The sequence below is a fragment of the Typopeltis vanoorti genome, chromosome 14, assembly GCF_054136105.1.
Source record: "Typopeltis vanoorti isolate ZY-2024b chromosome 14, IOZ_Tvanoo_1.0, whole genome shotgun sequence".
NCBI lineage: Eukaryota > Metazoa > Arthropoda > Arachnida > Uropygi > Thelyphonidae > Typopeltis > Typopeltis vanoorti.
The window spans coordinates 54,424,410-54,440,152 of record NC_143562.1 but is presented as its reverse complement, the minus strand read 5'-3'; the positions used below and the strand labels follow the sequence as shown (position 1 = coordinate 54,440,152).

The following is a 15,743-nucleotide window of genomic DNA, read 5'->3' as shown; positions in this document are numbered from 1 at the left end:
AGACAAACTAAGCAGTTAATTTGTGCAATGATTTATATTGATCAAGTATTATTATTCAAGGCTTGACTTCCATGGAACTGCGAGGCTCACTGTGAAAGATCCGTTGCAGACAATCCAAAGTGAAGCGTTTACTCCGTATCATAAATTTGAGCAGTAAAAATCCAAGGCTGACCTACTATTGCAGTAAGAATGAATTTAAAACAGTGGAGAATGGAAATAAGTTAAGAAAAGTAGCAGAGCCAAAATATGAAAATTTCTAAATAGTGCAGTAAGGCTGCCAGAACTTTCATTGATTTGTAGGAACTTTGCCAGTAGACAGATATAATTAGCCTTGTATAAAACGATGGGTTAGACCCCATTTATTGTATACGACTTTTGGAATGTCTCTTAAGAAAAACAAAACAAAAAAAAAAAAAAACACTGATATATTAGAGGAAATGCGAGAGAGAGAGAGAGAGAGAGAGAGAGAGAGAGAGAGAGAAATTAATTATCACCACGAGTCGATACTCTTATTAGAAAAGACTTGGATTTCTTGGATTTCAAAATCTCAGAGACAAAGAGTGAAGTTGAAGACACTAAATTATGACGGAATATTTATATTTTCTTCACAGAAATCTCATATTTAGATAGTTTTAATCTGATGAGGATTGATTAGACCTTGATTTAAGGAATTTTTTATTTTAATTAATTAATTTATTTTTATTTTAGTGAATGGGTAATCAATCATTGGAATGAACTTCCGGAAAATCTTGTATACTTTATACAAATTTAAGGAGATTCTCGACAAGTATATGAAGAGTATTAATTTAAGTGTAGTTGACATTGATTTAGTGTTCCTCTTGGGATTTTGTTTGTATTCCGTTGCTGCATAATGCTTGCTTCCGCGAATCGATTTAAACGCTAATACCATTTTCAACCACAAAAATATTTCAATAAACTAATTTAAATTCAAACTGAATTTCGCTGTTTGTGTATATATATATATAGTAAAAAGAAATAGGTATATATATTTGTCTGTACTTATGAAAATCCAGACATTGGTTGTTCAAAAAAAAAGAAACGTTAAAACACTTCTTTTCAGCACCATCTCTCCACTTACATGTCGTCGCTTCTTTCTGGTCCTGTTTAGCTGCACTAATCGATTTTACAATTTTCTCCAAAAACACTTAGTTCGATTGTGGCGCCATCTACCGCTCACGTGAGAAAGCGATCGTATTTCGTTTCCAATTACGACATCTCCACACCAGATGTCGCTAACGGTACTAACATTAACATTCCACAGTCGACGTTTGTTAGGGAAAAGCTTTAAAACACTGATATCAAACAGAAGGTGAACTTTCTAACAGGTCTTAAATATTCATGACGATTTCATTTGGTTAAAAGGAAATGACGTTCAAGCATCCACAGTGATGGAAGTATGTGCCTGATGTTCGTAAGAAGGAAGTCGAGGAACTAAATATAGCGGACGGATGTTGAAGTCGGCGTGGTGTCAAACTGACGAACTGCATCCTTTTTTTATATATATATTTTTTTCATACTTTCATCGCATCGTCGGCAAGACATTTACACCTCATTCGTTACGTATATCTCCACACTTTGACAATCAACGAGGTTAAAAATATGATAATAATAAACGACGGAAGAAGATTTTAATATCTCCTTAAAAAAAAAAAAAGAAAGAAAGAAAATGGATCATTTCGTTGCTTCGTCGAACACGGAACTTGTACGGCCGAAAGTGGTGTGCGCGACTCGGAAACATCCCGGCTTTATATTAGTGCGACGAGCACGTTTGTACGGCGTGTGAGAACGTAGAAAGACGCGTTCTTGGAAGACCGATCAGGGTCGCGATCGTTGGACATCCAATGATCTACAGTGTGCCGACAGAAGAGGAGGAAGAAGAAGGGAGCGGACATGACGGAAGAGGAATACGAGTTGTGAGGATGCTGCTGCTAAATGAGCTAGTGTGAACGAAAAAAAAAAAAAAAAAAAACAATGCCTCTTCAACAGATTCGTGTAACCCCTGCCGAGAGAAAGAACCTCGGAGAAAAGGATCGTGTCAAATATGACACTAAGGTAAGTGGAAAATTGCTATTTCTTCTCCTCCTTACATCATGGCGTTTTGCTAATGCAACTGGTAGCCAGTAGGACGTGTTTAACGTCTGCACACAGACACACACACAAGATAATTTGGGATCTCTTTATCGGCGTGTTCTATTTTGGGAATTCTCTTCCCCTCATTCTAACCGTGGTTTGAGATACGTTGCGATTTTTTTTTTTTTTTTTTTTTTTTTGTTTTCACATTTTTACTTCCGTAGCTAGTGGAGAAATAAAATAGAAGTTGGCATTATAAGGCAGCTGTGTATTTTCAACTTTTTAATTTTTTTTCGTTTGAAGTCGTTTTGTCGTTATGTAATTCGCGTTCTATATTCTGCTATCCTAAGTTTTTTCCCCTTTGACATTCAATACCTGCTTTATTACTTATTAATAGCAAGGAAAACATATTCGTTCTTTAATAGGCAATAAATATTATATAAGGCTACTCAGTTATCTTGAAGGAAAGGATATCCAGAGAACTGGAAGACCGATTTACTTAAAAGAAAAAGTGAATAAGGAAAGGGACTTACTCAATCTGCTAGGGAATTTTAATAAGATACAATTTTTTGTTAGATACCCAGAAAAACAATTACCAATCTTTTTATTCTAAGGCTACCCCAGATACGATAAAAAATTTAAAAAAAAAAAAGACACCAACAGACCAGATAAAACTTGCCAGACATTTTGTTATTTTCAAACAATAACCACCCCGTTTCAACCTAAAGGTTATAAATAAATAAATAAAAATTTAAGTTAATCCTCTTCGCTCCATTGAGAGCGTAGGGTCTCATAAACAAATGAACAAATAAAAAAAAAAACGTGCTGTTATATACATACTTACTGTAGCATAGTCAGATTTACTTTATACATGAGTCAAATATACTCAATTTTTAAGTAATAATAATAATAATAATAATAATAATAATAATAATAATAATAATAATAATAATAAATGTACTCGATACAAATAGAAATACCAGTGTCCAGTTCTAAGCTCCTCATAGTCAAGTCGTATTTTATTTAAGGATATTTATAATTATTATTTTCATTTCTTAGAATTCGAAGCATTATTTTTTTGAATTGGTGATTTAAACAGAAGTATTTTTGACAAAATTCGGTAATTTCGTTTCCTGCTTGTGTAGTAAACTATATTTTAAAATGTGGCAGCATTATAATCTTTAAATACCAACAATGTTTCAAGTTAAGTTGTTTTCAACGCCTGGTTTTATGGCATTTATTCCTTATGAACGTACGTGTGATAACAACACAACTATGTTTTATTTTCTCACTTGTAATAAATATTTTTGGTAACCCAACTTGCTTTGCAACTTTACTACTACTTACGTAGTAATTTAAAGGAGGAACCTCAAATTAAAAACGACATCAAGGTCCTCTAGTTCAAGAAATTGAGACAAAATCGTAAGTCTTTACATGAGGTGCCAAATAAGATGATGTAAAGTGGATTATAACGTTAAAACTGTTGTGAAAGAAGGACGTATCGCTACCTTCAAAATCCTCTCAAGTTCTGTTACTTTATGAATTCTATTTAAAGCTTATAATCAGTTCTAATTCCAATCCCTGATCTCCAGTAAATGCTTTACAGTCCCTCCGAGGACTGCGACTTACAGTTTATGTACCACTGACTTGGAATACCAGATGAGCAAAGCTACAGAAATGACAGGCAAGAGAGACATTTGATGTATGCTCTTGCCGACCATTAAAAGAGAATGACCATTGATTTTTTCTTTCACTTCCACTTTTCTTTAGCTTGATGAAATATTCATAGTTTTTTCCCACACGCAAAGACCTACACTTCTAATTACCACCAAGATTAAATTTAGAAATCAATTCTAAGGGATACAATCCCAAGAATTCTATAATTAACTTACAAAATCGTTTGTTGACGTGGATTAAGAAAGTCCAAAGAATAAATCTGTACAGAGTGAAACATTTTAAGCTGTAAATATAAATTTATTTTTGTAACTAGTTGCTGAAAAATAAACTATCACATTGAACTCGAATATTTTATCTTTCAGTTGTTACCTCATAACAGGCAAAGGCAGACATTGGTGATAAATTAAGGAATACTTCGTTTATTTATAATATTTTTCAATTATAACTAATTATTCAAAATTTTATTTATTATATTCCTCATAGAGCTAGGAAATACACTCAATTGCTTGATTTCATCTTAATATCGAAGTTTTACTAAACTTTATAGGTTCTTTCACTTTGAACATGCAAAGAAAGCAATCTTAATCTCAAGAAGTTATGATAGAGTACTGCAATCAAATATAATTAATTAAGAACAAGAGGAAAAACGAAAGAGACAGTGTATAGACAAGAGAAAGTCAATAAATATTTAAAAATTAAGTGAACCAATGTTTATTTAAATAGTGGCGTCTAGTTAACATTCTTTTAGTATTGGAAGGTTTTTCCCGTGTAATAAGTCGGAAACTATTGCCGCCACTTTCCATAAGATCTGACAAAATAGCTGTAATGAGAGAAAACTCAACATTAGTGGCCTTCGTCAGGTAAGCGGAAGTGGAGTAGATCAAGGATCACGGCAGTAATTCTTAAGACAAAGTACTACAATAAAGCACTCACTACTTTTATTACGAGAATCATTAAGGCCAAAATTCTATAATTGCTGTAACTCCAGTTCCATGTTGATCCGCCAGCGATCTTTAACACGAAACTAGAGCACTGTAAAAATAACGCAAAACACCCCCAAATCTCATCGTTTTTTCCTCTAATTCACAGGCGCCGCTGTAGATCGTGTACTCATTTGATTTCGAGCAATTGTTTTTCAGCTGTTTCACGTAGGTTATCTAACAAATAAACGAAAACATCACACGAAAAAAAAAAAAAAAAAAAATAGAAGCGCGACTGCTTGACTCACATTACTTTAATTGTAGCGAGTGTAAAATTCTCTATGAAATCCGGTAATATCTCAATTGCAGCAGCAAAAACATACCATTACTTATTAAAATTAATGTTTAAGTAAACAAATTAACAATCTGTTTCACTTAAAATCCAATACTATATTTCCAAAATATTCCACCAGCTTCTTATTATTATATGCAATTTTGGACATTATCCAACCCCCGGCATGTTTCCAGACTTTTAACTACCAGTTCTCATAATTAATTATATTTATTTATTATTATTATTTGTTCGTAAGGTAATATTGGAATTAATTAATACGTCATATATATATTATAGATATTATTATCATCATCTACATCGTTATTAGCTATAATGATAATAAACAGACTACAGCATTATGGCAAATGACGATCAATCATTTGGCAGGCATTCGGTAAGAAGCCTTGAGTTAAGCCCTGGGTCCCGAACTTATCTATAAAATAAATACACCTTTATTTGGGGATTGATTTACAGCATTTGGAAAAAAATAAATAACAGAGAGTTTGTATTGAGAAACCACCGTTTCTCACCTTTCTCAGGCTCTGATAATATAAGCCTAATATGAAATTAATAAGGTCACGTAGAGGGCGAAAACCACGAAACACAACTTCACTTATCGACCTCTTCGTGACCCCTAGCTCCTAAGGCTGAAATTCATTTTCTCCGGTTGCCCCTCTTTTGCAACTAATTCTACTTTGTCTTTCTCTCCAGATCTCCCAACAATCTTTCTCTTCTTTTTTTTTTTTTTTCTGTCATTCTTGTCTAACTTATTTTAGTCTTTTCCCCTATCCCTTTTTTTCCTTCAGAATCCAATGTCAATGCTAGAGGCATTACTGAGAATGGACAGAAGAGATATTCCAAGCGCGGGCCAATCACTTCCAAATCTACATCTTTTTATTCACCAGCAATACATTTTTGCTTGGTCCAATGAAAATAACATTATTTGTTATACGTCGTGGCAAAAATATTTTTAATATTTTACACAAACATTTTGTCTGAATACTGTTCAATTTCGCTTCCAATCTTCAAATGTTAATGCATTTTGTTTTCAGATCAATACAAGTTCCAAATTTCTTGTTTATTATTATTATTATTATTATTTATTTATTTTTTTTTTTAGAAGGTATGATTGAGCTAGACTTGCTTCTGATTCGATTTTTTCACTTGTTAAAAAAAAAAAAAAAAACCGCTTTAGAAACAAGCCTGGCCCAGTAATCATTCAGCACACTCTGCATTGCACATCGATTTACCATTTTAATTAACCAGAATGCAACCAACTGCCACGATTGTCAGCAAATATATCACTCTTGTTCCTCTATACACAGCGATATTTCAACTGCTGCATTGTTGGTTAACTAGAGTAATATAACTAGAAATATGATCGTATTTTTTAAATTAAAATATTTATTTTTTGATAAGATAACTTCTTTCCTTCCTCCTCTGGAAAAAAATGAAAGAACGAACTATCTTACAGTACATAATCATGCCATAAGCGACTCTAGATTGAATTGTTGTGATAATGATCACAATTATGAAAACGCCATATTTTATGATTATAATACCTCTTTAACTTATGGTTTCCCAGTATATTATCAAAGCTACTCAAAGTGAACATTTCTACATTTCGGAGAGTACGAACAATCGATTTCTAACAAAACCTCCTTCCACTTCTCTTTCAGGCCCATAGAACTAGCACAAATACAGCGAAATGCTTTTACGGTGAAATATATGGCTCGAGATATTTGTACAAGAACTTTCTAAGATATTTCGCTTCGATAAAACATCCAGCTTTGTCAGTTCCGTAACATTAACTCTAACTAGGGCAGATGGAAAACGCAAAGCTCTCGCTAGGGGTCAATACATCAAGCGGTAATCGAAAGGTAACAAGAATATATTAAAAGATGTTCTTTGTCAAGTTAAATCTTGACGAGGTTTGCGTGGCTTTGAGCATAGGCCATCTTTCTTGTAGTGAAAAATAAAGAAAAAAATTGGTTTCATAGTGGGGGGAGGCATGAAATTTCTTGATTCTAAAATTAATCTTTATTAATGTTTATTTAGAAGATGGTGTCCATCGTTATTATTAGTTCTCAGAAGTCTATCAAAGACAAATAATGAATATATTGATAAGGATTGTTAACATGAATACAAGAGAAGGAGCGGTTATTAAGGCTATTAGTTTGTGGTTCGACTCAGAATACCAAAATGAATGATTGTTGCTTTTTGAGTAAGGCAGTAGAATACTAACTTCAAACTCAGACGAACAATGCCCATGAATGTATCAAAGGAAGCACAAGGCAGAACGTGTGTATGCCAGGAAGTGAGATGAGTCAGTAACAGAGACGACGGGGGGAACACGTCAATTATTCGGTCCCCAGTATATAGTTTTTTTTTTTTTTTAATTATACTCTAGGGAGATGGGGGGGGATACCTTTCCAAATGTGGGAAATCTTTTTCAAAGTTGGGAAGGGGATTTTGAATTTGTAGAGGGTAAGCAAAGTTCGGCTGTGAAGTAGAATCCGAATATAGATCGATTCATTTATGAGGATTAGTTTCGTTAAGTCTGAACCTTGAACTATTTCACGCACGGTTCATACGATTCATAGTGAAGTCCAGTTTTAAAGTACTCAGTTAAGAACCACCCCTATCTAGTCGAGAAGACCCACTTGAAAAACTAATCAAAATAATAAAGAGTTATTCTAGGTTCAATCTACTTAAAAATGTTTCGGCTGCAGTCTAAGAGGGCCTTGCAAGCTTAATTTTCTAGCTACGTCTGTGCTCCATTATATTAAAAAAACTTTCCTTTAAGGTTGAAAATATCCATGCTTGTAATGCTTTTTTTCAGCCATCACTGATAGCTCACCCAACGCTATCAACAATCGTTTCGATCTACTTAAAACTAGCAACAAGATAGAGTAGGCAGACAACTGTAATCATCTTGTGGTCTTGAACTGTATATTATAATTATTATTGTTTTCTGAAGTAGAGATGTTGATGGTACTATAAAGATAGACATTCTCAGTGATGCGATTTCGTCACTGTAAAGTGTAGAATCCTTTTCTTACTTGTTCGGACCCAATGTTCAGACTCTAGAAGCGACTGCAAATTTAGCGGGAAATTGCATAACATTATAGAGCCATAGGCATTCATGTATTTATAACGATCATTCATAATAACTATTTATAAGGGTCGTTGATCTGAGGACACATTTCGCATCCGTTCGGTCCACTTCGCGTGACCTGTTTATTCAAATCATTTGTGGGTTTTTATTCATGCAAACAAACAACAAAAGAAAATAAAGAAAAAAAAAATAGTAACACAGCGTGGCGTGAAAAGCTATAGAAAAAGCACGAAAATCATAACTTAAAAAGCCATATTTCACGAGAATTCAATTTGAATAATAATAATAGAAAAAAATCTCGAGTTTAGAACGCAATTGGGCATCCACGGGTACTTCTATAAAACAAATTGTACCACTATTGAAAATGCAATTTTAAATGTTTATCCAATTGCTAAGAACAAAATGAAACGATTGCTTTTTAGCTGTTTTATCTTTCTTTTGGGAAGGGTGTGTGTGGGGGGGGGAAGTTCAGCATATTCCGGTGAATAAACATCCCCTCCGCTATTACACAAAATTCAATATATTCAAACGTCTTGCCAGCTTACCAGACAACACGCCACGAGTGCCTTAGATTGCTGTCAAAACAATCACAAAACAAACCAAATATTAGAGAACTAGGAAAAGAAAAAAAAAAAAAAAGTATTCCATTCAAAGTCCGCCAGCATATTAAGGGCATCAAGGACGACTGGCACCACATCGCATCGGCAAGTGACTTCTTTCATTTTTATTTTTATTTTAAGTTTGGCATCAGGCCCAAACAGATTCGCTATCCCACGTCTGTTATTTTAAATTATACAATTTAATTACTGAAGGGAAAAAAAATCAAGATGGCTTCAGTGTTATTGAAAATAACAATATATAATTTAAGTGAATTAGAACGGATTTTTGAATGCAGTATTTTAGCGAGAAATCAATTTTAAATAAATAAATAAATACGCTCTGAAATGTCTTATTTATGTGTGACCTGCAAACTTCCTCGTTGTCCTCGTATTGCGCAAACCCGATGACACCTGGCTTTCATTTCGATCTCACCTGTTTCATTTTTCATACTACGTCACAGGAATTTCAGCTGTATTTTCATAAACGTGTCATAAGGGGTGTCAATTTAATATTAGAGGTAATGCAAAGAGTATATAAAAAAAGAGATTTCATTCACAATGTGGCAGCTGTAAAGTGACTGAAAAGCTTCTAAGAATGTTTTTAGAAATGTTGCATATTCTCCGGCAGTTCTTCCTACTACACACACACATATAAGATGTCGACTCACAACTATTTTCGCTATTGGTCCATTGTTTTTCGAAGAGATTCTTGGCAACCATTGACATTTTAGAACTCAGACATTAGGGACACTTTGAGAAATGAAGGAGAGACACTTCCTAACATCTCTCACTCTGTTCAAGAGCTGCCGTTGCAACATTTCATTCGTTAGTAGGAGTGGTTAGGCTGTGATACAGGTGATACGTTGGTTGCAGAAGACAATCCCAATACAGACACCATTCATAAACGTTTTTCAAGGGACATCGACTTCTTGTCGAGAGTCTATATTTCGAGTTTTAATACAGACTATCCTACTAAGAAAACTAAAATAAAACAGGAATCAACGGAAACAAAAAGTGCTTGAAAATTGTCTCTTCTACTGCAACTGTTGATATTCATTGAGCTGACAATAGTTGAAATTGAAATATGATTCTTGACTTCATAAAAAAAAAAAAAAACCTGCCGTCACATTCTTTCTAGAACCCTTACATAAGGTCAAAGGAGTACGCTTATTTTTCCAGAATAAAATAGTTTTGAACGAATAACCTCAATATTACGGTTCACGGACAATTCATCGCGCGAACGATCGCTGAAAATGTTATTCGCTAGAAAACGAAATGAATTGCATTGATACCGATATATAAAAAGTAAATAGTAAATACAGTGCCAGATAAATTTCGCAAAATATAATTTTATTATGTATGTATGCATTAGTCCGAGTGGCTGATTGCTTCACAACCATATGCCTGGGAAAGGAGTGTCCTGGGTTCGATTCCCGTCGCTGACGTGAAGACTGTTGGATCTTTCTCAGACATAGCCAAGTTAGCCGATCTTGGGCAAGGACTGCAGGGTTTTTCTCCTCAGATTATGTGGGGTTTTTCTTCCCGTAAGCAAACAGCAAACCTACCCTGAGAAGATAACGCCTCTACAGACACAGAATACAACTGGAGGCATAGAACCAACCACCTTATCCTCGTATAACGGTTGCAGTTATAATTTTGTAAATATTAATATTCCATCAACAGAATCTGTAGTATCAAAGTAAGAAAGAATATTTATACCATTTTAAGATGAAACAGAAATTAGGAAACTCGCCAATCAATAAAATATTACTTTCACTGTATAAGAATAAAAAATATTATGAAAATCTAAATAAATAATACATAGATCTATCCCTCTTTTATCTTTACGATGTCGAGGGTTTCTATTCCTTATAACCGCAACCGTTATACGAGGATAAGGTGATTGGTCCTATGCCTCCCAGTGTATTCTATGTCTGTAGAAGCGTTACGTTCTCAAGGCCGGTTTACCTGCTTGCGAGAGGAAAAATCCCACATAATCTGGGGAGAAAAACCCTGCAGTCCTCGTCCAAGACCGGCTAACTTGGCTGTGTCTGAGAAAGATCCTAAGCTCCGCATGTCAGCGACGGAAATCGAACGCAGGACACTCCTTTCCCAGGCATATGGTTGTGAAACAACCAGCCACTCGGTTAACCGCGCGGACTAATACATATAGATAATAAAATTATATTTGTGAAATTTATCTTGCACTGCATTTACTTTTCAATGCAATTCATTTCAATTTTCTAGCGAATAATATTTTTCAGTGAATTTTTTCAGCGATCAATAGTTCGCGCGATGAATTTTCCCCGCGATGAATTGTCCTGACACGCAATATTACTGTTTGTTAGATATTGAATAGTGGTTCGCGCGCGCGGTTAGCCTAGTGGCTTTGCGCTTCGCAACCATATGCCTGGGGAAGAAGTGTCCTAGGTTCGATTCCCGTCGACGACGTGAGGAGCTTAAGGATCTTCCTCAGTCAACGCGTGGACAGCAGGGTTTTTTCCACCAGTTTATCTGGGGTTTTTCATCCCGCAAGCAGGCAAACCGGCCCTGTGAACACCCAGGATACAGCCTTAGGATCTAGTACGGCAAGGAAAGCAACGGGAAACCACCTTGCTCATAGTCATTTCCCTAGAGGGTGGCGTGTATAGCTGTCCCTAAACAGTCGAAAGGCTATAATCTCAACAACACATATCCTAAAAGAAAAAGAACAAATTATTACGATTTGATGAAACATGGGGGGGGGGGTTAAAGGATTTCAAAATATGTTCTTTCTTGTGGTTGTTCTAGGTGTTTATCAAAACTTTCCAGACTCCCAATTAAGTTAATTTTTTTTTCATTATTAAAATCACTTCTTAAAAGTGACTAAACTTTATTGATCAGGAAATGTTTAGGTAATTTCTCTTAAATGGGCTTTAAATCTGAAAGAAAAAGAACGTAATAATAATAAAAATTAAATGTTTTATTCGTTTTTTCCAACTTCTGTTTTTATTGAATGAAAAAGAACAGGCATAAGTGACAATCTTTTAGCATCGCAGTTATGTAATAAATGAATGGGGGAGGGGGAAAGAGGTCTAAAATGTCCTCAATTGCAACGGAAAGTATGACAAAGCATTTACCCGGAGTTTTCATCTCCACTTCCCAGCCGATATTTTCCCCATTGTTGTTCCGTGTTATCTGACACTTCCCTTTTGTTCGCATCTCAGTCCTGATTCCATTGTCTGATGCAGGCAGCGCATGACCAGCCATGCGGGTGTTTGCATGAAACCGTGCATTTTTTTTTCTTCTCTCTCTCTCTCTATTTAACTTGTAGCTGGAGATATTTTGGAATGTGAGCCAAAAGCAGAGATCTGCCAAAAATATATATGTAGAAGTCCCCAAATTATTAGGAGTGACTATTTTTAGTAAAACATTTGAGCCAAATTATTTTACGACTCAAGAAAACTCGTTTCCGTCCTTTTAAAACATCTTTTCTCACTATTTTGCCAGTTTATTTTTTTTGTCTTAGTTATGCGAGGCTTCGCTGATACTAATAAAAATAAGTGATTTAACTTGCAAACATGTTAATGCAGTTTCATTATCAATACCGTTTACAAACCTGGTAGAAACGTCGTTGAAGATCATGAAAATACTTTTTTTTTTTTTTTCGTTTGATACTAAATGGCCGATGCCTAACATACCGGGCATACGCTTGATGACTTGTCAAGTCATCAAGTGACAACTGAATTACAGAATAAGCAATTAAATCGGAGTCTGTAGGTCAGTATTTACGTCTGTTAATCGAGTGTTCTTCTGAGCCAATTCGCCTGTTTTATAAGACGAAATGGCCACTCCAAATCCCTCAGTATAAGACCGATCGCCTCACCTTCAACCGAAAACCTTTAAAGATTCTTCCCTTCCTAGATGGGAGTCGAACCTAAGTCTTTCTGAATGAAGGGCATCAAAACGTAAATGCAGTATTAGGGAACACTCATCCTCCTTTCGTGTTAGGATCCATGATCTTATCATGTCCAAGTAAATTGGCGTCTTAAAAAACTGCTTACTACTGCTTATAATAAGACGATTTTCCAGCTTGCCGGATGAAAATTCCCGAGTTTCCGAGGAGGGGATGCGAGGAACTCTGCACCTTCGTATGCAACTGGATAGTCTACCGTGGACCGATAGCGCCCTGAGATTTTTTTTGGATCTCCGAAACATCCCTCCGTTTAATCAGCGATTTGCTTTTTTCCAACTTTTTACTCCTAGTGACTTTATTTTGGGGTCATTACAGTGTGCTTTGTTGTTTACGCTTGTTGTTTTATGGCCTCAGACCTCTTTTGACAAATATTCTAAAGTTTTGCCATTCCCGGAAGATTAATAATGAGCACTTTGGAAAAGCCAACTATTACAACCTTGCTTCGATATAACCTGCAAGATGATGGACAATAGTAATACTTTTTAAGACTTTTGTGGTTATGTTGAAATTTTTGAAAGTTCTATTATTTCTACATGTCCCTACTAGTTTCGCGTCAAATCTGAATGGATTTCAACCGTTGATCTCATTTCAGTTATCTATGATACAGTATCAAAAAAAAAATAAAGAAATAGGAACATTTACATAAGCTTCATAGACTTTCAGAAGGCTTTTGACCGGGTAAAACATAATAAAATGTTAATATATTAGATAAATTAGACACAGAAGATCATGTACTTAAGATTATAAAAATGATTTACACCAAACAAAAAATGCAGCTGTTTAACGATGGGACTTCTATAGTGAAAATAAAAAGAGGAGTTAGAGAAGGTTTGTATCCTTTCACCAAATCTATTTGATGTCTATAGTGAGACAGTGGTGAAAAAGATTGAAAAACAAAAAATAAGAATTAGTATCAATGGTATAAAATACAACAATCATAGATATGCTGATGATACCATTCTAATAGCAGAAAACGGAAACAAATTAATAAAATTACTGCAGCTACTAATTGAAGAAGGTAAAGAGTTTGGATTAGATATAAATGCAAAAAAGACCAAATTTATTAAAATCTGAAAAGATGGCAGATCCGAGCCAGAAATATTCATAAACAATATGAAAATTGAACATACAACAGAATACAAATATTTAGGCACCTACTTTACTGCAGATGGAAAGCAAGATAAAGAAATAAAAATAGGAACAGTCATAGCTAAAGATGCATTCTAGAAAAATAAAGATCTGCTCAGAAGTTCTGTAAGTATCGAGACAAAGAAAAGAATGATAAGAACATTAGTGTGGCCAATTTTCACATATGGAAGTGAGACCTGGATATTCAAGAAGAGAGTAAGGCAACAGATAATGGCCTTTGAAATGTGATGCTATAGGAGAACTCTGAAAATCCCATGGACAGAACGTGTGACAAATACAAATGTCCTACAGAGAATGAGAACACAGAGATCTTTATTACAGGAAATGATCCAAAGAAAGACGAGATTGGCAGGACATGTACTGAGAGGTTCAGCAAGACAGAGGATATTAACAGTTTTAGAAGGAAAAATTATGGGATAAGGATCAAGAGGCAAAAAAACGAAGGACATGGCTTGAAGATATAAGGTCATGGACAGGAACACATGGCTATGCAGAAACAAAACGGAAAGCCACCAACAGAGAGAACTGGAAGGACATGGTGCTGCACCCTCTCACTGAGGAAGCTACATGAAGAAGAAGAAAGAATGATACAGTAAATGTCTCGTGTCATTGAACCAACATTTAACAACTCTATCGAAACTAGAAGAGAACTGTGGAACTAAAGCCATTTTCCACCCCTCTCGGAATTATGTAGTGTCTTTATAGCCGTCCTTGCGAGTACGGGTACAAAGTATCAGCTTTGTATTTTCTCTTATATCAGCTCTCAACACACACACACACACACACACCGATTACATCTATTAAAACCCCTGGCGACTTTTGACAACAAATATACCGCCGTGCCATCATTCGATTTACATACTGATATCCTACAAGACAAATCGGATAGTTTTAATGGTTCGTATGCACTAAATATACCCCTATAGAGTTACGTGCCGCAGGACTCCACTTATACAATAATTAGGTGCATTTTTTATTTATTTGACATGCATCGTCTGCGGACTAAAGAACTGGCACCCCCCCTACTGTCATTTTTAATAAACCGATGAAAGAAACAATGGGAAAAGTGCATTTTACGCGACAGTGTTCATGTAATGATTGCATAGAGGTCACGAGAAAAGTGGATGACCTGAAGAAGTGGCCCGTGCAAAATCCTCGATTTGACCTAAATCCAACTGTATAACAATGCTAATCCTAAGGATTAATACATCCAGTTCAGAGACTACCAGTTGTTTATGTATTACGTTTTTTTTTAGTTAAACGTCAATCACCTTAACCTGTATGTGTGTGAGTCGTTTAACACAATTTTTACTGGTGGCTTACAATATAGAGGCAGTTAGTTGTTCCTGTATGCCTACTCATATACAGTATAATGCTGTAGCATTGTATTACATTTCATATATAATTATTCCACTTACACGTGTACCATTGATTCACAATTATGAAACAGCACTCTTTAATAATAATAATAAAAGTCAATTGTATGATTAGATACACTGCGTAAATATGTTTAATAGACTCAATTTACATTCTGCGCATGTCTAAAATTGATTTAATTCTCGCTTTCTTCAAAAATATTGTACTTTTTTTTTAAACTGAAATATAATATACTTTAAATAAGCGAAACTTATAAAAATAAAATTGGGGAAGTCGATTATGTGGTTCTTAGCTCAACTACGCTACTAACGCAGGATAAGTTTGCAACGTTTGTAGGCTTGATTCGCATTTAAAAAAGAAACTATAAATTTCCTTCCTCCCAGCAACAGTACTGATAAAAATGTCAATAACTATCTTCTTCGAGATTAAAAGCATCTCCCTGCATTCTCAATACTTGGTTCGCTTCTTTTTTTTACGCATAAAATGTTGTTATAAGAGTTTGATCACCGTATTTTATTAAATT

At 34.9% G+C, this 15,743-nt stretch overlaps 1 protein-coding gene across 2 annotated transcripts in view; it reads left to right on the top strand.

Annotated features, from left to right (window-relative positions):
• The first annotated feature begins 1,342 nt into the window (after positions 1 to 1,342).
• LOC150099485 (E3 ubiquitin-protein ligase MARCHF8-like) overlaps positions 1,343 to 15,743 on the top strand; it is a 184,582-nt gene continuing 170,181 nt past the window's right edge. For both annotated transcript variants that reach the window (XM_090403695.1, XM_090403694.1), the window contains exon 1: positions 1,343 to 2,073. In XM_090403695.1, coding sequence (XP_090259821.1) covers positions 1,993 to 2,073 — 81 coding nt within the window. In that variant the 5' untranslated portion in view covers positions 1,343 to 1,992. The remainder of the gene's footprint in view (positions 2,074 to 15,743) is intronic.